The following is a 24,040-nucleotide window of genomic DNA, read 5'->3' as shown; positions in this document are numbered from 1 at the left end:
CATTTAATTAAATAGACATATATATATATATATATATATGTATGTATATGACTCGAACTAACTCGTTCATCGTAAGGTTGAGTTGGTTCGGTTTCAAAAATAATGATCGAGTTTGCAAATAAATTTAATCAAAATCGACCATCCCTATCATTGTGTTGGAAGAAATTGATATATAGAAAATAAAGAATACAAAAAGATAACGTGAAAACTCTAAAATTTTAAAAGAAAATCACGAATGATGTCTGATGCAACCAAAGAATATCACGTGAAAACAACACATAGATTTTTCTCAAACACCGAACACCTTAGCACACTTACACTCTCTAAAGCAAATACTTAACCATATCTTACAAGAGTTTAAGAGAAAAGGAAAAAGTCATATAGAAACTTAAAATGTTTATAATTATTACATTTTAGTAATGAAGAACTAAAACTCGTATATATGTACCATACTAACAAGTGTCCTAAAAAAATTGTTTAAGTAATCCATAAAAACAATCCGTGTTTTGAAAATATAAGTCAAACATTGGTCATAATTATAAATACATAATTTTCTTTACAAAACCTTCTTCTTTTAACATCTTAAACAATGTTCTAAGGACATTTGTTAGCATTTTCCAACAAATTAACATACTACATCGATGGTTAAAAAAAATGTAAAACTTTTTTTAACATGCATCATTCAACCAACACCATTTACACCCCTAATTCTATGAAACAAAGTCGATCATTTGATGATAAAGGAGACGATGATAAGTTAGTTGCATCTGTCCCTTAACGTAAGACTTCATTTATAATAATGTGATATTTTACATTGACTAGTCAACCTTGTCTACAATTATCAACTAAGTATTCATTCATACTTGTCAAAAAAGTATTCATTCATACGAAATTCCTAACTTTTGGACGATGATTCTTTTTTAATACTTTCATCATATTTTTTACATGTATTTGAACGAGAAATAATTCATAGACACCCCTTTCCCATACCACTTTTATACACATCCCATGTGGCAGAGTATTTTGGTAATTTAGCGAACCCTCCTTTTTTTTCAATCCTTTCACTCTCCCAATCCTCCCTGTAATAGTAAACTCACCCTCACCAATCCTCCTCTGTAACAGTAAACTCTCCCAATCCTTCTCTCTCACCACTCTTTTAAGCGACGACGGTGGAGGTTCAAATCTAGCATGTTCTATCTGAGATCTCGTCGACCATGGTGTCACCGGATTCAGATTCAATCTTTGCTTTCCACTGTCAAGGCTTCTTCTTACTCAAACAGAACCAGAAAAAATAAAATCCCATTGCCCCTCACAAATAGATCGGCGTTCGACGGTGGGGTTGGTGGATGGAGGGGCGTGTGGTGAGTCTGAGGCGATGTGGAGATATGGGATGAGGTCGGAGTTCGACGGTGGTGGATATGAGATCTGAAGGAGAGTAAAAGAAGTGGGCCGGCGGCGGCGGCGCGGAGAGCTTTTGGGTGAGATCGGAGTTCGACGATGGTGGGCGGTGCTTCAATTTTTTTTTTGAGCTATCAATGTTTATTATTTTTTATTGGCATTTGGGAGGTGTAGAATGGTATGTTGCCATATAGGGGTGTCAACGTATCAGCTCTCATTTGAACTATGATTTTGTGGATAGATTTATGCAAAAGTTATCCTTGTAAATTATTAAATATATATAATATAAACAAAAATGATATATAATTAAATAGTATTTGAAGGAATGCAGAAGAGGCAGGGATGAGATGACTAATGAAAAGATTGGGTGGTGTCGGCTTCCTAAAAATCCAAATTAAATTTCTAATAGATCCATGCGTTGGTTTGAGTCTGAGGAGGATACAGAACACTTTTGAATAAAAGATTTTGTTGGATATCCTATATAAAAACAAAAACAAATAATTGTACCAAGTGTTATGTATGGATGACATTTGAGGTGGGTAAGCATCAGATGATGGTGGGGTTACTAGCTTTGGCTGAAAATGAAGCTTGTGTGTTGGTTTCATTTGGATACGTTGTCTATTTTAGGAGTCAAGCAGCTTTGGTTGCCATATTTACCCACCCAAGGTGGTTGAGAGCTAGGCTGGCAATAGCTTAACTTAATTAAGTGGGGACACAATTCATCACTATAACTTTTGGTTTCATATATACTTCTTCATGTTCATGACTAGTCACAATAAAACTGCCCTATCTATCTTTTCCTTCTGGCTTGCCTAGCTGGCTGCTTCCTTTGGTACAAATGGAAATTTGCTTCCTTTTGGGAAATCCTTTCCTTGGACATTGGCTATTCAAACTTACATACACTTTTTTTTTTTTTTTTTTTTTTTTATTAGGTTAGCAAATATTTTTAGTTCATTTTGACTCTCATTGACTCAAAGTCATAGTGGTAAGAAAAATTCAAATATTGTTCATGGATGGAACGCTTAGAGATTTATGTACTAAGTTTATCTTACCATCCAACATCAATACCGGTCGACATGTGAATTATATAATAGAACCCTAATTATCGAGCACTTCAATATGTCACCGTGTCATAATTTTTTGCCACCTAAAATTTTAATTTGATGACTTTTTTTTTTTGTTACATTTAATTTGATGACTTTAATCATGGTGTTCTCGATCAATGTTTTATTTTAGATAAACATTCGTGACCACTCATGAATATGATTTTAACACCTACAAATTGCATTGTGACCACAATTACAAACACTTATCCACAATTTTCTGTCATGCGAAGAATCCCAAATGTGACTCCAATTACTCATGTTGTAGAAAGGAAAAACTAACCCCAACAAATTGCTAACTGATTTTTATGCAAACTCAATTAATTTTTATTGTACTTATGGTTTTCATTTAGCTGAGTAGACTATTTATTTTTAACTTTTGAGATATGTACTAGTTTATGTTTGCAGGAAATCATTGCGGCGATGTAATTTTGTTGAAGCTTTAAAATAAGATTTTTGCAAAATCACAGTGACATATCGTATTTTGCCAAACTGAGCGACAATCCGACAATCTAAATATACACTTGATTTTTGGTTTAGTACCTAAAAAAATAGAGAAAACAAAAAGGGGATGAAGTAAACATAATGATAGGCAGAATTTGAAGGGGAATAGTATGTGATGACTATGAAGAAGACCTAAGAGATTCAAGACATGTCTGCCATGATGTCAACTAAGAAAATGGAATCAGAAAAAACACCTGTTCTTACGTTGTTCCAAACTGCATTGGCAGTGGGACACAAACATATTAAAAAAACAGCAAAATTACATCCAAACAACTGTTCCTTCTTTATTTTTACATCACTTTGTCCTTCAACACCTTGCATCTTTTTTCACATCCCTTACTTTTAGCTTCTGAGGCAGAGAAAGCTACAGCTACAATTTTCATTTCCTCTCTTCTCCATTAAAACCACCTTATAATCAAGACATAAACAATCCTTTTATTAGCTTAAAACATTCATTAATACACAATATACATATCTATATTTAATTATGTATATATACCTGGTTCCTTTGAAGCTTGTTTTCCACCATCCAAGAAACTTGAATGCTTCTGGAGTTTAGACTTTCTCTGCAAAGACTTAACTAATTTAGCTTAACATAATAAATTATGTAACCATTGTAATAACTAATAAGCACAATGTGTTGGATATATATTATAGATCATAAACATACCTTTGTTCTTGTTGCAGAGAAAGAAGGGGAAAAATCAAGTGTATTCTCCACTGCTCCATTTTCAGAGAAATTGACTTTATTCTATTCAATTAAAAATTAATTAGTCCTCCAAATAAAATTAGTTATAATTATGTGAATAAGAGATTAAATTAGCTTTGTGAGTTACCTTGGGATAGTTAAGAACAGGGGAACTAGCAGTATCATCAAGAGGTGAAGACTGTTGACTTTTCCTACCATATTCTTTACCCTTCTTTTTGGATTCTTTGGAAGTTGAAGAATGCCAATTTACACAATAAGGTTGTTGGTAATTTTCCTCTACATGATAGTACTGTGGAGGTCCAGAAGAAGCATCAGAAACCATGGATAAATCTTCTTCTTCTTCTTCTTCTTCCTCTTCTTCTTCCATTGTTGCTCCTTTTCCTTCATAATCCATTTTCCCACTTTTCCTATTGAAATGTTCTTCAGAAAAAGATGAATGGTTCAAGTAATTAGTCCAACCAGATTCACTTTCACTATTGTATTTTGAATAATTTGACATATCCATTTTAACTAACACTTGTCTAAATTTTCTTTGAGAATATAATGAATGCACTAAGATAAGATGATAGAACTCTTATATATATAGATTTTGGTAAGATGATGAAATGAATGAATGAAAACTAGTGTTGTAGAGTGGTAAAGGACCTATAGAACTAGAGTTTCTTTTTTTTTCTTTCTCTTATGCTTGTTAATGTGTTTGTTTTCAAGAGTATAAGTAGAAGAAGAGAAAGAGTGGAGAAGATAGGAGGAAAAATAAATAATAATAATAATTGATTAACATTTAACATAACATAAAGAGGCAAAAAGAGAGAGAGAAACAAACGAATCACACTAGAATTTGTAAACTGTTTGTCCCTTTACTCACTCCTTTCGCCTTCTTATTTTATCTTTATGTGAATGAAATCAATATTTGCCAGTTGGCTTTGTGTGCATGTGTACTACAGTGTCAGTTAGTGTAGTAAACTGCATTGAGTGAGTGATTGAGAGAGAGAATCAAGTGAAGAGAAAGAGATATTATACATACATAGCAGAATTACCAATTACCATGATTCCATATATGAGACTCAACAACATAATAGTGCTGTCCTTTCATTTCATGTTAGTAAAATTTAATTTTAATTTGGTACGGTCACCACTCACCACTAATGATTCTTAAATGATTATACTTTTTCTTTCCGTTAATGGTTCAAAGCAAACATAGTACCAACAAACTAATTTATTTCAACTATGAAGTAGTAGTTTGTCTTCTTTTAATAATGTTTTTAGTAGTCACTACAACCTCAAATAATAATACAACATACTGTATACACTTGTGAATTTAGGATTTGGATTGCATGCAACTACAAATACAATCCTTGCATTCACACATTTAATTAAATCAAATCGGTGGCCGCTGAATTAAGAAGATTAAACGGTCTAGATTTCAAAGATTTTTATTTATTTTTTAAATTCTAAAATACTGATTTTAAAATTTAAACCGTCTGATCTTGATTTAATGACCGCCGATGTAGTTGACTATGTAAATGCACCAACTCAAATCGGTGAATTTATGCTTAGAAAGTAAACTCATGTATAATTTGTAAATGTAATAAAAAGATTAGACACCAATCCATTCTTGGAGCTAGACAGAGCAATGTTTCATAAAGAGAAACCAGTGATAAGCACCGAGATGAGTGTAATAATATATACCAACAAAAAGAAACTATATGTTTACAGAAAAAATGACTGCTAGTTATTTGAGTAGAATATTCTCTTTTAATTTAATGCTTAAATGCTCTGCATGCAGGCATGACCATATGAAAGGGATTTTATTTGGACAAACAGAGGCCCCCTCATTCATGTACTCTTGGATTTTTCCAAAACGTTACACAAGTAGTAACACTTAATTTTCCTTCATAAACATTCAAGGAGTTGAAGGACACAGTAGAAAATATACTACTACATCATATAGACTAAGTTATACCACGTGTACAATTTGCTTTTAGTGACAAAAAACTCACCTCACCCAAATTTGAAGAAAATCCATATGGTACTTGTAACACTTATAGGGCCCAGTATAGTAACTAGCTCTTACCATATGTGTGATTTTGTACTGGGAAAATAATGTCACATTTGGGTAACACTATGCTTGGGATCCGACACTTTTTGGCAGATATCTACCTGGCTTACTATATTATGCAATGTACAGGTAGATACCTTTCAAATAGTAAAAAGTGAAAAAAATAAAAAATACATTCCTTTGATTGACGTAATTCACTTCTGTATATTATAATAATAATAATAATAATATATGTATTTAGTTTGTTCAAATTGAAATCTATATGTAGAGGCCAATTTATTCTATTCTGTTTGTCCTTAATTTTAATTTTTCAATTATTTCAACAGTACTTTATTTGTTTTTTTTTTTTTCTTTCAATTTAGTCACACATTTTATAAAACATAAATATTTAGACAAAATTTTGGACCATCTTTAATGAGGAATGTGAGTGTGTGTCACAAACACATGTACAACCTACTACATTAATGGTGTCACGGATGCATACTCAATTATTTGTTGAAAAACAAAAACAAAAAATAGGTCAACATTGTTAACATTTTAAAACATTTGAAACTAAACTAAATTGAAACATAAAAATGCAAAGGCCTGGCTAACTTTGAGTTTATCGTATAGTTACATATCTCTTTATAGAATCTTGGATGCTTTTATTTTTTTATGTGGTATTGGTTTTGGACTGAGCCTATAAGTAATCAAATATCCAAACTCAGTGCCCCTAGCTGATTACTGGCAGCCAATTCTATTCATTATTTAATTGAATTTCATTTAAAAAAAAAAAAAAAAGGTTATTAGGTCAATTGACATTGAAATGTGACTTTACGTAAAGGTGTCCCGCCATTCTAATAGATTGTGTCTTTTTGCAATTTTCGGATTTGCATGTTACTCTGTTAAGCACTTGAGTTTTCAAAATCATATCTACTCCCGTAGTCAGCTAAAGCTTGGGGCCCTCAACTTTCTTTGTAATTTTTTTTTAAGAAAGACAAATTCTTTGGGATATGGGATTTGAGTTTTTTTTTTTTAGGCAAAGATTCTGAGATTTATAGAATTGAAAAAACTTAATTGATGTAAAATTTCACGAAGAAAATGAATATGCAAATTATCTTGCTAAGTATGATACTTCCTCTCCCCTTAAAATTAAAAAGTATGATACTTCCTCTGATAAACTCCTTCAAGAGTTAATGTCATTATCCTTCCTTAGCTGAACCTGCAGGTTCACATGAAACTGTAAATTAATTTGATCAAGAACAACATAGGGAAGGGGTAAAATATACATTACTAGCACAAATCTTTTAGAAAATACGACTTACGATGCCATGGTAAAATAGTTTTGCATTGACGATAAAAAAATATCAAGTATGTGGTAGCAATGACAGGTTCAAAAAATTTGATTTATGGGAGCAAGATTATACACTATAGATTTTTTTTTTGTTGAGAAAATTATACACTATAGATGTTTGTACAAAAACACATCAATATCTAAATGATAAACTAATAACATAGTTATGACCAAACTAAGTAAAATGTTAAAGAGTGCAAAATCTATGTCATTTTATATCCAAAAATATATTTAAATTTTTTTTTAAAGAAAAAATATATTTGAATGTTGAACGATATTTCTCTATATTTTAAAATAATAATATGATTTTTTTCCTTTCATTTTTAGAAGAAAATGAAAAAAGCATTCAATAAATTTTCATTGAAAACAAATAGTGCATGATTATTTTTATTTTATTTTATAATTTTTTTTAAAGGTGTGAAAGGATAGCGTCCGGTCCAAAATAAATACAATTTTACAACTCACTTGAAAAATAAAATAACGTTATGAGAGAGTATTATCTACCTTATAGAAGTCGTTATCATGCCAACAAATGGAGTGTCACTGTATGAGCATGGGGTTTTCAAACCGCACGAGCTTTGCTCCTAAGGTCACTTTCTGATGGCGAGGTCAAAGATTGTTGATTGTGCAACGGTGCCAGCCAAGCCAAATCACTCACTCATTATTTTCTTAAACTACAATCTATTAAGATATTTTCCCTTCCACAATTGAGACAAACAACATTAATCTATAGTCCGTATCATAATAACGTCAAGTACTCCACTCTCCGGAAAGAAATTTCATGGATCATGAATTAATCATGACTATTTCAATTATGAAAATAATTAAAAAGTGTGCACGCACGAGCAATTATCTCATCTCATCAATTATTTAGATAAGGAGAATAGTACTGTTATTCATGAACCACTAATTTATTTGTTTTTTGTCCTGACGCATTTATTCTCAACTCGTTCTATAAAAAGCATCGATGCCATGCTTAGCCAATTAAAGAAATTTTGCCAAAAAAATAACAATTCATAAAAGGTCCTACCGGGAGTCGAACCCAGGTCGCTGGATTCAAAGTCCAGAGTGCTAACCACTACACCATAGAACCGATTCTTGTAATGTAAACAGAAGTTAAGGATAAAACCAAAGATACTTCTCTTATATCGCTAGAGCATTCATTTTTAGGTAGATGGACGAAAGAGACAAAACCATTATAAAATCACGCATACAAATTGAGGTACAGAAAATCGAATCCCCAATCATGTTGTTCATACTAACAATTTCAACATTTTTTTTCGGTTGAGTTAGAACTTGTGACACACAAAATAAAATATTTATTTAATAAATATGAATTGATTTTGTATATCTCAAAGACTTTTCAATTACCAACTACGAGAGTTTATCTACTTATATAAGTTTTGTGAAACTGTTTGAAATTTTTTATTAAAACCGTTTATGAAATTTTTTATAAAAAATTTCAACTAATTTTCTTAAGTCATCCAATATAGTTTATAAAAACAACTTATAACATATACAAAAACAATGATAAGTGATTTCTATATGTTTTCAATCTTAATTCGTTTGTTTTTGTGATTACTTGTTGTTTGCACGGCTTTTTTTTTTAGGGAATGTTTGTTTGATTTTTTGTCTTTGTTCAATATGTTTTTTTTATATCTCGTAGTACGGTGCCGATTTGATTCAGGTTGAAAGGTTACCTTTGAGCAAGGGCAGATTAAACTCATGACTTTGATGTCGTCAATGTTGCAGATCCAGAGACAAAAGTATTATGGATACTTAAAAATAGTCATATTTGTAGGCTTTTATACTCTGTCGTTTTATGCTATTAACATGAATGATGTGAGTTTGTTCGCAGATTCATCCATTTTGTTTTTTTGCGATTTAGAATTTGTATTGTATTGATATTATCAATTTGAATGAATAAATATCATTTATTTTTATAAGGAAAAACAATGATAAATGTTAATACTATAAATTTAACTTGTTTATGTACGGAGTATATTATAACCCTTCTTGTCAAAACAAAGTACCATATGACCCCAACGAAGTACGTGATTTTAAGTATGTCCTCCAATCTCACAAATATTTTTTTTTTTTTTTTTTTTTTTTTTATGTTAATGTTAAAAATGGAAGGGATTCATAAACCTTAATTACACGGTAAATATTTAAATTGTATACATTTGTCATTTTCTGTAGTAAAGAATGATTTACTACGTTTTTTTAAAGAATTTTGAGCCACAATCATGTTACAAGTTCCCACGACATACAAAAAAGAACAAATAATATTAACTGGATGTATCTATAGGAGAGGAAAAACGGCGATCCAACTACAGCTGACCATGTTTTCCGGATGAGATGACACTCGTGTGATTATTAAGATTCTGATGCTATTTCATTCTTGTGTTGTGTCCACACATGCCAACACTAAAAAATACAGATCAGCATGACTGTTATCACTCTACTCTAGCTAGCTCACCATTTTGATCTTGCAATTACGAGCCTTCTCAAACATAGCAAAGAAAAGTGTAGATAAATCATTATTATTAAATGTAATGATAATCATAGTCGAATTCTTTTAGTAAATTTTGGAGAGTATTGAATGGGAGGAATTATGCGTTTGTTAGATATTGATATTAAAAATTATAATTAAGTAATTTATTTAAGTTAGTCCGATGATGTTGTCTTGTGACATTGGAGTATATTCATCTTAAGTCTTGTCAGTTAATGTGAAATCTATCTTCAAAAGAGAAAATTAGAATGACATTTATCTAGGTTCAGATCGCATCTATTATCCACACATCTTGAACATGATTAACTCCGTTAGAGAATCTTAGGAGGAAAAAAATAAATAAAATAATCCTCCTAGTTGCAAAATGTTTTTTTTTTTTGGAGTTATTTCTTGAAGAATAACTTATTATAAAAGAAAAACAAATCATGTTTGAAAAAACACATCACCTAAAACTTCAGTATTCGAATGGCAACACTTCAATTAAATGGTGGATCAACTTCTACGGATGCCACAGAATTTTGAAAAATTAGTGGAGCACACTCAAATATGTAAATTTCACAAAAGCATACAAGTCTATATACAAAAAATTCTCACAGTTCATGCATGTAATAAGCTAACAACACTTCATTTACAACATCTAAAATGCCGCCTCAGGGAATGTTCTTAAATTATTGTTCCAAAGATAATATTTGAAGGATTTACATGTATACTACATACTTTTGATAGAACAAAAAATCCATGTATTCTCTTAGATTTACCTCTTTGTTTTTAGATTCATAAATCTAACACAAAAAAGAAGCATGAAGCTTTTTTCTATACAATAATACACAATCACTTTCTTCATCTTTCATCCAATATCTAAGTTTTGAACAACAAAAAGAAAGCCAAAGTACCTACAACAGACTCCCTACCGGCCTAATTAACAGCCTTTCAAATCTCTCCATCTAAGGTAAATTAACCCATCACGGTAATGTGTATATGCCCCCGCCACAACCAAGACATGAAAAAGTTGGTGACTATGGCCAGCAATATCAAACTTTCCCGGCATCCACCTCTCTGGTATCCTCGCGACATAAATTAAAGCTCCCAAACCATAAAGAACTCCCATTAATATCTCATAGCCTGTAGTTTGCAATGCCTCAGGCTCTTCCCTATGCAATATCAATTTATGCATTATAGGTGCCACGCCCGAAAATCCCATCATAAAGAAGAGCGAAGCACGGTACTTCCTAAATTCGGACTTTTGGAAAAATGGGAGAAGAGAGAAAACAATAGTAGCAACTCCCATTAATGTTATGAAGCCTAAGTAGAGGTAACAAAAGAAAGGGTTGCACATAAATGAGTAATATACAGGAGGATAAAATGAAGTTGCAATCAATGCAGCAATTCCAGCATAGTCAATTCTTAGCATAATGTAGGAAAGGCGTTGCGAGTGGCAAGCTAAGAGGTGGCATGTGCTGCTGGCTAATAAACAGAACATAGCTCCTCCTAAGAAGGCATAAAATGGCCACCTTGTAATTGGTGGGACTATTGAAGGAGATACAAAATCCATTGTTTCGTCTTTCAAACCATTCTGTAATCAACAATGTAGCAGCTGTTAGAAGCCAAATTCTATTAATCTCAATCAATATTTTCATTGTCTAGAATAACACAGTGCAAATTTTACAACTTACTGAAATACATGTCTTGTATAACATTATATAAAAGCATAGTCGAAATGTATGAAAATGCTTTACAAAGAAAATACTCTGCTATTGTTTTATATATGTATAACCCATTAAGTGACCTTCTATAACTTTTGAAATATAAATTTGTATTTGAGGAAGAAAAATACTAGTGACCAAAATATACAAGTTCTCTTATAACCATTTGGACCGACTCATTTGAACCTATCTATTGACATAAGCACTTGTGAGACTATTTGAGAGAGCTTATGAAAAGAACTAACAAAATGTCCATAAGCTCTCCAAGATTGCTTATGAGGAAAGTTTATAGCTTACATTAAAACGGTTTGACTTTATTTTACCTTTTGTCATAGAAATAGCTTACACATAAAACCTTATATGATAAAAGTTAATGCTATAAGCGTTTTATTAAGCTGTTTTTCCAAACAGGCCCGAAGAATGAAATCGATTTACGCTTTCTGAAATCAGATAGACTTTTGATAGTCCAAAGTACATAACAATTTGAGAACAAATGAAAAGAATCATATATGATACTCCATGAAGTGGGATGAGACTTACTAAGGAAAAGTGTTCCGGCAAGCACTTGGTGACATGTTCCATAACATTCCAGCCTGATAATGAGGAGAAGTTAAGAGCATGAAGAGATGTACTCAACTCATTTTTAAATTTATGAAGATTAGTTATATTGGGGAGTGAAGGCAGACACTTCAATAGCTCTTCATGAATCTTCTTCAAATCAGCTTTTCCTATCACATCAGGCAAATGCTGAAGGGAATCCACGATCATTGGAGCTCTCATAGCAGTGTATATGGTGAGGAAGAGAAAAAGGAAGAACCCAATCAAATGCCTGAAACAATGTCATTCATATCAAGTAAGGAAATGTAAAAAGTATTTGACACTTAGACAAGTTTAACTACTTTCTATGAATCATTGACACACATGGACACTAGACATGGCACCTATAATAATTTCATAAAATAAATTAGATGTAATCAAATGCATCAGTTCATGTTAATATCAGACACCAATATGTATCAGTTCAATCTGAAATGTCCTTGTTACAAATAATTCTATTGAGCTATAGATTGTCAAATGAAAGCAGAAGTCTAGAAAAGTACTAGAGATACCAAGATAATGAAATATGTTTGTACTTTTTTTTTTGAAAGAAAAATATGTTTGTACTTAAAGATGAAGTACTTACGTCCAGACATTAAGCGTCTCATTATGAATTGAGAAAATGCTGAGGATTATCTGCTTCAATGGCCACTCTGATCGATAATAGTCTAATATGAATTCATTGTCCCTTAAGAAAGCTGGCAAAGAATTGTATTCTATAAGTTGATATTTTGATTTTTTCCCTACCTTTGAATGTTCTCTTTCCTCTTCACCATTAAGGATTTTATTTTTTTTATGAGTAGCATTCAATCCTTCACTTTTACCACGTACCATCTCTGCAATGTGGGAGCAAGAGACAAGAAACAAACAATTTTCAAACTGCCAACTTCATGAAACTAAATCTCAATTAGATTTAGAAACTAATGCTGTATTAAATTATAAAAGCCCTTGACAAATACAATTGTAAAACTTGGTTTTTCTCAATTACAAAAGTTCAAGAAACTAAGAATGAAATAATGAGAACATGATAGACAATATTTTAATCAATTATTGGTGTTTTAAAGCTCCGTCACATCAAGGAATTTCACTCCTTTGAGCATAGACAAAACTAATCTTTCATTCAGATTTTCAGCATTAACATGTTATCAGAGCCATGACATGACATCCGCTCGAAGAGCCTTGATGAATAAACTCTGTTAGCATATAAGTTTTCTATATTAAGTTTAACACATCCTCGCACACTTCTAAGCTTCTTTACCCCTTAACTCTTCTGATCGTGCGACTTAGGTTTTTTTTCCAATAAGCAATTCTCAATATTGATCAAAGTTCTCCTCCACAATGATTTACGTATAAATAAAACATCAAAGTTACAATGTAGACAATGCATTACGTATGCATCTAGCTTGAATCAGAAGACACAGCAACACAAGGAGAATAAATTGTATGAAATTTGGACTTGCCTGAAATTTTAGTGGAAGTGAGAAGGGAAAAATTGAATTGCTTGGAAGAGGAAAGAGGTCAGAAAAATATGTTCAAAGAAGATGATGATAGGTGGTGCCGGAAGAAGATGGTGTCCCGGCATGCGACCATACAACAAACCAATGGGTATTATGCATGGAACTGAAGAAAGCTAAATGTGACACCAAATACCTATTTCTTAGGCTCTGCAAGTTAACAAACACCAAAGAAAGACACCTCAACCTTAAAAATAGTAAGAAAAATTATTAGGGTACGAAAGACAAGGTTTTACACTTTTATTTAAATAGAAGTCTCTTCTTTATATATGATTAAAAAAAAATAGAAGGAAAAGGAGTTAAAACCAATTCACTTTAAAAAACAACCTTATAATGGTTTACATGACAAACCTATTTTTGAATTTTGGATATCCCTACCCTGCATGGTACCCTTAAATGATATTTGGATTCATCTCTAGCCTTGATTGCAGAGTTTCGTTAAACTCCACATATACAATAATGTAAAAAGAAATTATTTCCTTTTTCCAATGAAGCCAAAGAAAAAAAATTGTCACTAGAAACTACATGGGAATTTGTTGACAAAAATGCTGAATTGGTCTAAATTGTGAAAAATAAACATCCATCGCCGCCAAAGAGACTGGTTAAAGGGCTGGAAAAAACTCGTTGAGTCTGCATGGTAAACCATAGAATTCATTGCTTCTAACATCAGATCCATAGATACTGAACTTCTCCCACCATTTCAAACCATTGTCATCACGGGCTGCATCATCTTCACGGGTGAGTGTGAAATCCAAAATGAAAGCAACCAAGGCAGCCACCATTGTGTGTGAAGCGAATATGACAGTCACAATATCATTGAACTGAAAATGCATTGAAATATTACGGAAATCAATCATAAAAATAGATAGTGTTTTTTTTATATTTATCACGAAGTTTTCAACAATTGGTTTAGTTTCAGATAATCTCACCCATCTAGGACCTGCATGTTCCTGTTTTACTTGATAATATTCAGTGAAATATTGCGGTATAGAGACACCAATGAAGAATGAGAAGCCTAACACAAATTTGGTTCTGAAACTATTGAGATTACAGAACTGGAGAAAACCAAGACCCGCAGAAGCTACATATTCCAAGTTACAAAAATCTTGTCAAATGTTAATTTCTATACGCTGACAGTGACCTAACCAAAAATCTTACAAAGACAATTAGTTAGCGAGAACTTACACACGTAGCCAAAGAATATACAGTATAATGCTGCCATGATTGGCAAAGGTATAGAAGCAAAAAATGCTCCAAATTTTCCTGGTTGAAAAGGAAAGTGTGAAGCATGAGATATCACCAAGAGAATAACAACACTAAAATAGGAAATTAACCTTTAGAAATGTCAAATCTGAATTTATGTAAAAAAAGAACATAAAGTTACATAGATTAGAAAATATGCTAAAATTATGAAATGATGCAGAGCTTGTTAGCCTATCATACCAAATACAGAAAAGAAAATCATAAAACCAGCTGATATTTGGATGACTCTTCGGCTTCCCACTCTTGTCAATGCCAATAGTCCAGCGTTTTCCCTGAAATAGGTGCGGTGCATAATGCAGAAAATGAATAGCACAAAGAGAATTTTATGAGAAAGAGATATGAGGTAAACGTACACTGATGCTGCACTTCCGGTTACACAACCAAACATGCCATTGAGCAAAGAAGCTACTCCCTAAGATAACAATAAGAGTGCCACATAAAATTCAATCATAAGTTTCTTGTCCATGATTCCAGAAATAATTTCAAAGTGTAGTGAACCTTACCAGCCAGCCAGTTCCGCGGCTGATAACAGAAGGTGGCACAGGTGTTGCACTTCCATATCTAGCCGCAGCATAAAATGTACCAGTAGACTACATGCAAATATGAACATTGTTCAAAATTTAAAATCAAAACAAAAAATATTGTGGAGATTCTATCAAGGGACCTGTTGCTTACCTCAAAAAGAGAAACAAAAGAAGCTGTTATCATAGCAAAAGTTTCCCCATAGTTGAAGGTAGGACTTCCCCATTGGAAAGGGTAAGGAAAATACACCCTGCATAAATAATGCAATCAATTTTATTAATTGAAGTTGCATAAAAAGGTAAGTTATAGGTTAAGCTTCCGTTTATAGCTTATGAAACAAACTTCAATTCAAAAAAGGCATGAAGGTTATTGATAATTGAGAAAACGTAATAATGTGTCGACAATCTTACCATGGAGCAGAACTAATAAGACCAGCACGATCAGTGCGGCAACTATTTTGTGTGCTTTCTGGCTTGTTGTTATATAGAGTGCTCGAAGTCAGAAGCTGTGCAAATAACCATGCACTTGCAATGGTAAACAGAACTGCAAATCGGTCAAATGTAGGCTTCTTGGTGCTTATATAACGATGAAGATACTGCAGCATCATATAAAACAATAAACACATTCAGTACCAGAATTTAAGAAATAGAATGGATTTTAAATCACTAATTAACTTGCCTGAGAGATGAAAACCATAACAATAAGTGCCGGAAGCCCAACTTCAATACAAGTTGCCAGCTGCAACAGTGATTGGAAAAATTAAAGGGGAAGAATCATACAATATAATCCTATATATCCTCAAGTCCTAAACTTATAGAAGCTGAATTGCATGAAAAATTTAACATGGATACAAGAGTGCAAGCCCTTTGAATGAAAAGTTGCATAAGTAGGAATTTATACCATAGGAAAACCAAGATGATAGAGACCAAGTCCAGTGAATGTTACATAAGGGACAACACAAAGTGGGCTAAGGAACCTGACAGCATTTCTCCATAATCCCAAGAATCCCATAACCATTTGGAAACATGCACTTATAATCAAGGCACCTTGTATTCCCCTAATTGTCTGAGTGAATCTCTGATAATATCACCCATATGAACCAAATCAGCAATAAAATAAACATGGAAATGAACATTAGTAACACCAACAACAAAAATGGAGCATGAAAAAAAAGTACACATGAACCTCATAAGGATCTGTATATGAACTGTATCTGCTAGCTTGAACAGCTGACATAATTGGTATCATGTAAGTGTATGAACCAACAACTACACTTGGCAATCGGGTTCCGAATAAAGATTGAAGAAACGTGCTCAGTCCAGAAACAAACAACGTACTCTGAATCACCTTGGCCTTCTCCAACTACGTTGAAACAAAGATTTCAGCTAATTGACTAAATTCATACTGTTGTAAAACATGAAATTCATTTAAGAAAGCGAAAATGTAACAAAAAAAAAAAAAGTGTTTACATTGCTTCCACCCATTTGAGGAACAACTATAGTTGGAATCAAAACTGTCATGCCAAGAGTCAAAATGTAATGCTGGAACCCTAATAAAAGTGCTTCAGCTGCATTTTAGTAACAAAATTAAATTAAAAAGCAAGAAAGTATATTTGTTGAAAATACATAGAGACTTGATTAATTTGTTTCATGAGAATAATCTTCCAAAAACGAACAAAATGCTTATTCATTGAAATCATTTCACATTTGTTGGTTGATATAATAAGAATCATTGTTATATTATATATAGTAAGTAATAGTATTAAGTATGAATAAGAGAATGAAAATACTAACGCCAAGGTGGAGGACTATTTATGCAATATTGAACACCAGGTAATTGCTCTTTAGCTGGGTGTGCTACTGGTAGTTGTTCTTGTTTTGCATCTTTGGACTGTGATTTTTTGTTGTTGTTGCCGCCATCACCGCCGCCACCAGCATTATTTCCATTTCCACCATCTCCACCTTCATTTTGAGCCATATGTTGCAGATAAACAAGGAATGCTATCAAGTGGAAACTGCTGTTTAGTTTCTTTTGAAAAAACTGTGTTGGTTAAATCATTGCAAATTACAATGCCATAATGAGCAAGTAATTCCATTTACTTTGGTTTCTTCAGTTACTGTTATAGAAATTAAAGACCATACGTGCATTGATTATGGAAATATTCTTTTTTGAAAACTTGAAAAAAGAGGACTTTTGTAATTATGCATGAAACATAACACCATTTCATACTTTTGTTTTGCAATTTCAGGCACCAACCTAACTCCCATTGCCTTAGCCAATAAAGGATCAACGGAAACAATTCATTCTAAAATGTTGTATCCATTTTATATGTTGTTATAGAACATATTAACGATAGAAATAAGGGAGATAAATTTGATGGTTGAGTAGCAAAGTTCTTTGTTATTTCTCTTTTTTTAAATCTAACCACACAAGCATAGTGTTAAGGCCGAAAATGTGTATGTCTTTTGTATATCTTCCTTCTATAATATTTTTCTCTCATTTTTTATATTTTTCTATCGTAAAATACACTAATGCTACCTTTTTATATGACCCTCTTGACTTTTTTATATGATCCTTTTCAAAATTATTTTTCTATATATATATATTTTGTCTAGTAGTCTAGTGGCTAGAGCTCATACAATTAAGTGTGAATAAGTGGAGTGTCCAGGGTTCGATATATATATCCCAATTAAATGTGATAGATAGAAGCTTTGATGAACAAGGGCTTAAGATGTTTTGGTTTTTCAAAACCATACCTTTGGTCTCTTTCTCTTCGCCTAATGAAACCCATTCAATTAATGTCCTCCCTAAAGACTTGTTCTTTCAATTCTCTTATAAGTTGAAGATTGTTTCCAAAGAATTCAAGAGGAATTATTAAGTGGATAGGATAAATGGTTTCCATGATGCTATCAACGTCATAAATTGAATAGGATATCCAACAATGACTTATGTCTAAGAAATCAATCGATACAACCATGTTTTCTTATTGAGGCGCTTCTTAAAAGAGTTTGTAAGGTATACGAATCTCCATCATTAAGTTCGTTCCCATGAAGGCTTGGATCTAGGATGTACTACTACTACTATGTGACACTATTAGATATATCTTGATGTGCGGTATTCCACATTCTGATTTGTGTATTATGGGCCAAAAACTTAGTCATCTCCTCTTCATTGTGTTGGATGATAGAAATGTCTTGTTGAGCGATTCGCCCAAATTAAAAAGTACAAATTTTCTTATTTACGCATTCATGTTTTTAGATGGGTGTTGTTAATTAACAACCCAATATATTTTTTGTTTTATTTTTGGGACTCCACTTTGGTACCATTATGATGGAAATGTCACATAATATTGGTGAATCCAATTGTGACACATATGCCAATTCAACAAATTATTTTAATGTATCTGATAAATTAGAATAAAGTCTTTCTGAACGTAATTTAGTTGGTATGAACATTGTATTATATATAAGAGTTGAAGTTTGAACTTCAAATTTCCTACTTTATTCACCTTAAATGGTGAGCTTTTAACCAATGTGCTACCAAACGCATGCCTTAAATTAACTACTTAAAATGAAATTTAATACCAGTCTGAAAATTGTTTTAAGACACGATTATGATTTTAAATATAGTTTTCGATTTGTTTTACCACTATAGTCACATTCTTAGCTGTGATTTTTTTTTTTTTTGGTACAAATCTTAGCTGTGATTTTAATAGGACTTGAATACACAATTTCACAAACAGATTTTCAATTTTAACTTTCCGAATATAAATAAAGCCACTAATGGAGTACGAATTAATGGGAAATCAATATATACACTAAATATTTTTTTGTTTTTTTACCTTCACCAAAAAAAATATATATATACACTAAACAAGGATAATGAAGATTGGATGACTTAATTGGTTTTAGGTAAGAGGTTAAAGATTCAGCCGGTAAAAACATTGCATAATATATTCAAGATTTGAGGTTCTAACCCTAAACACCAAAAAAAAAAAAAAGTTAAAGTTCAAGAGTTAAAGATTCAGGATTTAACTTTGACGAGAAAAAAAAAACTAACATAACTTTTTTTGACAAAAAAAACTAACATGAAATATTAATATTTCATTAAAAAAATAAAAAAGGATAAGTTTGTCAAAACAATAGTATTAACTATAATAGCTTCGTTCAAAAAAAAAAAAATGTTGATAGCTATAAAAACAATATTTAACGAAAAACGAGCACATTAGTATCCATTTGATGCTAGTTATTAATAAATTTAATACTAATATTAACTATCTATTATGGAATTTATACCGTACACACGTAAATTGAAATGTATCAATAGACTTGATTTCTAAATTACTAAATTAACGACCATTTTTATAATATATTTTTTATATAATGAACTATTTATCAAATTTTATATTCAAAAAATATCATTTAACAAGAAAAAAATACCATTTCATTGTTTATAAAAATGCTACTAATTTTTTTACATTTTAACATAAAAATAATCAACAGTCACTATTATGAGTAAAATTAAAAAATTAAATTTTATTTCACAAGCATTTTTAATAAATATGATTTAATTATTATAATTATAAATGATAAAAAAATATTATTTTTCTTCCAATAAACAATTTATTCAGCTGTTAATTTAAAGACTGAGGTTAGTGCCAATACACTCAAAACCGTTAATTAAAATTGTCTTTTCTTTTTGTTGAACAAGCCAACATAGAATTAATAATAACTTAGACCAAAAAAAAAAAAAAAAAGAATTAATAATAACAAAGATCATTGCCAACATAAGATGTGTCTGAGAGATTAACACAAAAATTATTATCAATCAAAATAAGGTTTGTAATCACGTAAAACAAAGCAAATAAATTGTCCTTTCTTGTCAAAAAAATAAATTGTCTTTTCTTAATTTCGTGATATGATCAAGAGGGTCTATACTTAGAGGCAGAGTTGGTATTTGTCGTGGTTATAACCCAGTAGTCGATCCACTGTCCAAACAAACAACACCGTGTGATCCACATCATTTAGAAGAACCAACAGCTTCGATGAATGCATAAACCATATCAAGGTGAATTAATTAAAAACGCGTTTTTTACCCAAAAAAATTAATACTACTACAATTCGTGCCCTTTTTTTCTCAATCACGATTAATGTGTTTTTTTTCTTAATGGCAACACGATTAATGCGACTGAGATCAAATATTCCCCTTTTCTAACAAGGGTAAATACCTCTATTCGTCTCCGTAATATGAGTGAATTCTGGTTTTAGTCCCTGTAAAAAAAAAAATTAGATTTTGTCTCTGTAATTTCAGATTTTTCAACTTTTGGTCTCTCCTTTCATCACGTCAGCAGAATCTGCATAAATTATATCCCTGTAATTTCAAATTCCTCCCATTTTTTGTCCCTGTAATTTCAAATTCCTCCACTTTTGATCCCTCATTTTACGTGCCATGTATGCAGATTCTGCTGCCGTGGTGGAATAGGGACCAAAAGTGAAAGAATATAAAATTACATAAACAAAATCTAAATCTTTTTTTTTTACATATTACAAGGACGAAAAGAGATATTTATCCTCTAACAAATTAAACGTGTGACACAAATGGAGGAGTTTCCATTTGCAATTTTGCATGTATCAGCCTTTGATCATGCACCTCCCATCACTCACAAACAAATACTATAAATAAGTAACATGTCATGTACTAGAGACACTACAATTGTTCTCACATCGCTTTCAATCATAAATTGTTCTGAGAAAAGAGTGGAAAAAAAAAATCCAAAGAGTGAAGTGAGATGGCTTACTACAATCAAAACACTCCTCCTGCTATTAACGTTAACGTTTCTGGTCCACCTCCTCCACCACAAGGTTCTCTCAAACAAATCCATCTAATTACCTTGATTATTTTTGTTTATTCATTACTTATATGCATTTTTTGGACGATTGATAATGACATGTATTGTTACATACTTTTAACAGTAAATATTATGATTTTGTTTTGCTATCGACTACCATGTTTGAACTTCGCTATTTTTTTTGGATTTTTTATGACTAAATTTGAACGATAACTACTTGAACTATGTAGGATATCCTCAACCGGGTTATCAAGGGGGTCAACCATGTTATCAAGGGTATCCTCCTCCACCCCAACCTCAAGTTTTTGTCGCTCAAACTCCACCTCCACCTCCACCTGCTCCTGCACATGAACCTCCAGCAAAAAAGTCAGGAGGAGGAGGAGCAGCAGGGGCAGCAGCGGGAGGAGGTTTTTTGGCATGGTATGTATTCGTCTCAACTAAATCACAGTATATAGTATATAATAAACTAGTATTTTTGGGAAGAAAAAAAAAAGTCGGATATTGTTTATTCAATGATAATTATAATATTAAAATTCAAAATAGATCTCGACTAATGTGATTGAGATCAAATTCAACATTTTTTTTTTTTTAATCCTTTCTTATCACAATAAAGTTTGTCACACTTAACTATTTTTGTGTTGCAGCTGTGCCGCGATCTGTTGCTGCTGCGCCATGGAGGAGCTTTGTTTCTAATAATGCTATTGAGAGATCTATTTGGTGTTGTTATTCCCTAGTTATTTTCATGGAGTATCATTTGAAATGTTGCTTTAATATCAGTTAAATCATATTATGCACTTAAATCAATATATTTTATGATTTTTTTTTGGTACAATATTTTATCATAATTTCTATTTATAAATATATATGTATTTGGTTTAATTTCATTTTTACCTACTACTTATTGTTATTGTTCAAAAGTCCTCCGTTACAATGGTCATTTCCAAAAAAGTTGTAAAAAAAATGATCATTTCCAAAAGTATATGGTGTTATCTATACATTTCAGTTTAGACATGGTATTAGCCATTTTTGGTTAAATTACACATAAGTCTTTTAAGTTTGAGGTTTGTAATAGATTGATCCTTTAAGTTATTTTGGTCACATATAAGTCTTTAAGTTCGTAAACGTTTTCAATTTAATCCTTCTGCCACATCATCATTTTGGTTAATAGAAGGACTAAATTGAAATTTTTTACAAACTTAAATGACTTATGAGCGGCCAAAATAATTTAAAGGATCAATATGTTACAAACCTCAAACTTAAAAGACTTATGTGTGATAAAAATAATTTAAAGGACTAATATGTTACAAACCTCAAACTTAAAGGACCCATGATGTAATTTAGCCTATAAAATATAAGATACCTAGTTTTGAAAATTTAACTAAAAAAATGAAAAGTTATACTAACACCGTGTCTTAGTATTTTTGATGTGCTAAAGTCCTCCCTAACAATGACCATTTCCCAAAAAAATAAAAAAAATAAAGAGGGAATAGAGTTTAATCTTCCGATCAAGTGGTCATGAGTCCAACTTAAAAAAAACGATTGATGATGAAAGTTCACCATCAATAAACAAAAAATAACCAAAAGGGTAGCTAATACAATATAACATAACAACTCTAAAGGATACACCACCCACAAATCTCAATCCGGAGTACAAATCTACATACCAGCGCACAATCTATTGAGCTTGCGTAGGAGCTCATTACCAATTACAAAATAAAAAGGTACGTGAACTATCATGAACACCGAATTTGGATTTTTAGGAAGACAAGGATCCAACCGCCGAAAAGGATACTAATTGAACCTCGCACCTACAACCCACCACACATCATCGAAACAATTAGCATCCATGTTCATTTCTAGCCAATAGGATGTAGGAAATTAGGTAGAGTGACTCAAATAAAGCATCAATTAGACCAAAACAGAATGAGAACAACCAAACATGAACCAGTTTTAATGACAAGGTTGTTTTGGGGACCATCGCGACGAAAGCACACATGTAAACCCTCATTGGGACCCATAATCTTCTTCGTTCTAGGTATGACAAGGAACTTCCTATGCATGGGTTAGTTATAACCTTACACCACTATATAAGTGTGGCTTCATGCCACACCAAAGGTACAATCACTTTTTCACCCTTTTTCACACACCTTCCTTCCTCATCTCCCTCACTGACTTGAGCATCGAAGTACTAAGCTATTTTGCATAATCCTTCCCTCTCACTAGAGAACTACTTCCATAGTGACATAAACTTTCACAACAATAAACGAGCACTTTCATCGGTTATTCATCAACTTGGTCCACTCCAGATCATAAGGTGTTAACTTGTTCGAGTAAAATGTTTTTCCAAATAGCCAAAGGATAGTCACGTCACGGATGACATGAAACACGCTCTTTGGTGCATTAAGACAAATTGGACAAACATATTGAGTAAGACCACATCTCGATCATTCTTCATTCATCAAAAGGGATCTAAAAGAAACTCGTCAAATAAATTTTCTATTACGTTTTGGTCCTCTCTACTTTCAAATTGTTTTTAGTTATGCATCCAATTAAGTCACATATTGACGTCACTTTTTTTAGATTGTTTTTAAAATATCTACTAGTATAATTTGATTTAATATCTGCTTAAAAAAGTTTTACACCAATGCATGAAAATTAATCTGATATACCATTAATATCAACTTTCTCAAACATGAACAAAAAGTGAAAAATTGAGAAATTTGTCCGATTAAGCAAACCATAAATACGCGTGCTATTTTTTAAGGCATTTGCGTCTGCCATTAGTGCAGTAATAAAATGGTTAATGGTACATGTGAATTCATTAAATCATGTTCAAAAGCGTGTTCAAGATTTTCTAAAATTTATTATCAAAAAGAAAATTTTATTATTCAAAAAAAATTATTAAGAAGAAAATTTTCTAAAGCAAAATACTTCAGTGATTTTCCAGTTTTTGCCCATGGTTTTTATTTTTGGTA

The 24,040-nt window shown here is 31.9% G+C and overlaps 4 protein-coding genes and 1 non-coding gene across 5 annotated transcripts; 1 reads left to right on the top strand and 4 right to left on the bottom strand.

Moving 5' to 3' along the window:
• Window positions 1-3,090: 3,090 nt before the first annotated feature.
• On the bottom strand, window positions 3,091-4,608 carry LOC25489977 (protein SOB FIVE-LIKE 5). The gene is made up of 4 exons (XM_013606342.3): window positions 3,842-4,608; window positions 3,676-3,756; window positions 3,505-3,571; window positions 3,091-3,413 (listed from the first exon to the last, which is right to left on the bottom strand). Exons 1-4 carry the CDS (start codon window positions 4,217-4,219, stop codon window positions 3,385-3,387), a joined length of 555 nt encoding a protein of 184 aa, XP_013461796.2. The 5' UTR covers window positions 4,220-4,608; the 3' UTR covers window positions 3,091-3,384.
• Window positions 4,609-8,127: 3,519 nt separating this feature from the next.
• Window positions 8,128-8,199, bottom strand: TRNAQ-UUG (transfer RNA glutamine (anticodon UUG)). Its single transcript has one exon. It is a non-coding gene; the product is annotated as a tRNA-Gln (tRNA).
• Window positions 8,200-10,384: 2,185 nt separating this feature from the next.
• Window positions 10,385-12,752, bottom strand: LOC25489975 (heptahelical transmembrane protein 4). Its single transcript, XM_024779052.2, has 5 exons — window positions 12,505-12,752; window positions 11,862-12,150; window positions 11,619-11,633; window positions 11,537-11,548; window positions 10,385-11,191 (listed from the first exon to the last, which is right to left on the bottom strand). The coding sequence occupies exons 1-5, from the start codon at window positions 12,750-12,752 to the stop codon at window positions 10,538-10,540; spliced, it is 1,218 nt and encodes a 405-aa protein (XP_024634820.1). The 3' UTR covers window positions 10,385-10,537.
• Window positions 12,753-13,746: 994 nt separating this feature from the next.
• On the bottom strand, window positions 13,747-17,459 carry LOC25489974 (putative nucleobase-ascorbate transporter 9). Its single transcript, XM_039832448.1, has 11 exons — window positions 17,011-17,459; window positions 16,687-16,784; window positions 16,403-16,579; window positions 16,116-16,294; window positions 15,628-15,789; window positions 15,371-15,467; window positions 15,249-15,285; window positions 14,876-14,965; window positions 14,618-14,695; window positions 14,362-14,513; window positions 13,747-14,253 (listed from the first exon to the last, which is right to left on the bottom strand). The coding sequence occupies exons 1-11, from the start codon at window positions 17,192-17,194 to the stop codon at window positions 14,035-14,037; spliced, it is 1,473 nt and encodes a 490-aa protein (XP_039688382.1). The 5' UTR covers window positions 17,195-17,459; the 3' UTR covers window positions 13,747-14,034.
• Window positions 17,460-20,981: 3,522 nt separating this feature from the next.
• On the top strand, window positions 20,982-21,758 carry LOC25489973 (cysteine-rich and transmembrane domain-containing protein WIH2). The gene is made up of 3 exons (XM_013606339.3): window positions 20,982-21,078; window positions 21,296-21,485; window positions 21,710-21,758. The coding sequence occupies exons 1-3, from the start codon at window positions 21,006-21,008 to the stop codon at window positions 21,756-21,758; spliced, it is 312 nt and encodes a 103-aa protein (XP_013461793.1). The 5' UTR covers window positions 20,982-21,005.
• The last annotated feature ends 2,282 nt before the right edge of the window (window positions 21,759-24,040 follow it).

This window comes from Medicago truncatula, chromosome 3 (genome assembly GCF_003473485.1).
Source record: "Medicago truncatula cultivar Jemalong A17 chromosome 3, MtrunA17r5.0-ANR, whole genome shotgun sequence".
In the NCBI taxonomy this organism is placed as follows: Eukaryota; Viridiplantae; Streptophyta; class Magnoliopsida; order Fabales; family Fabaceae; genus Medicago; species Medicago truncatula.
The sequence above is the reverse complement of the archived record's forward strand: the minus strand, read 5'-3'. Positions and strand labels throughout refer to the sequence as shown.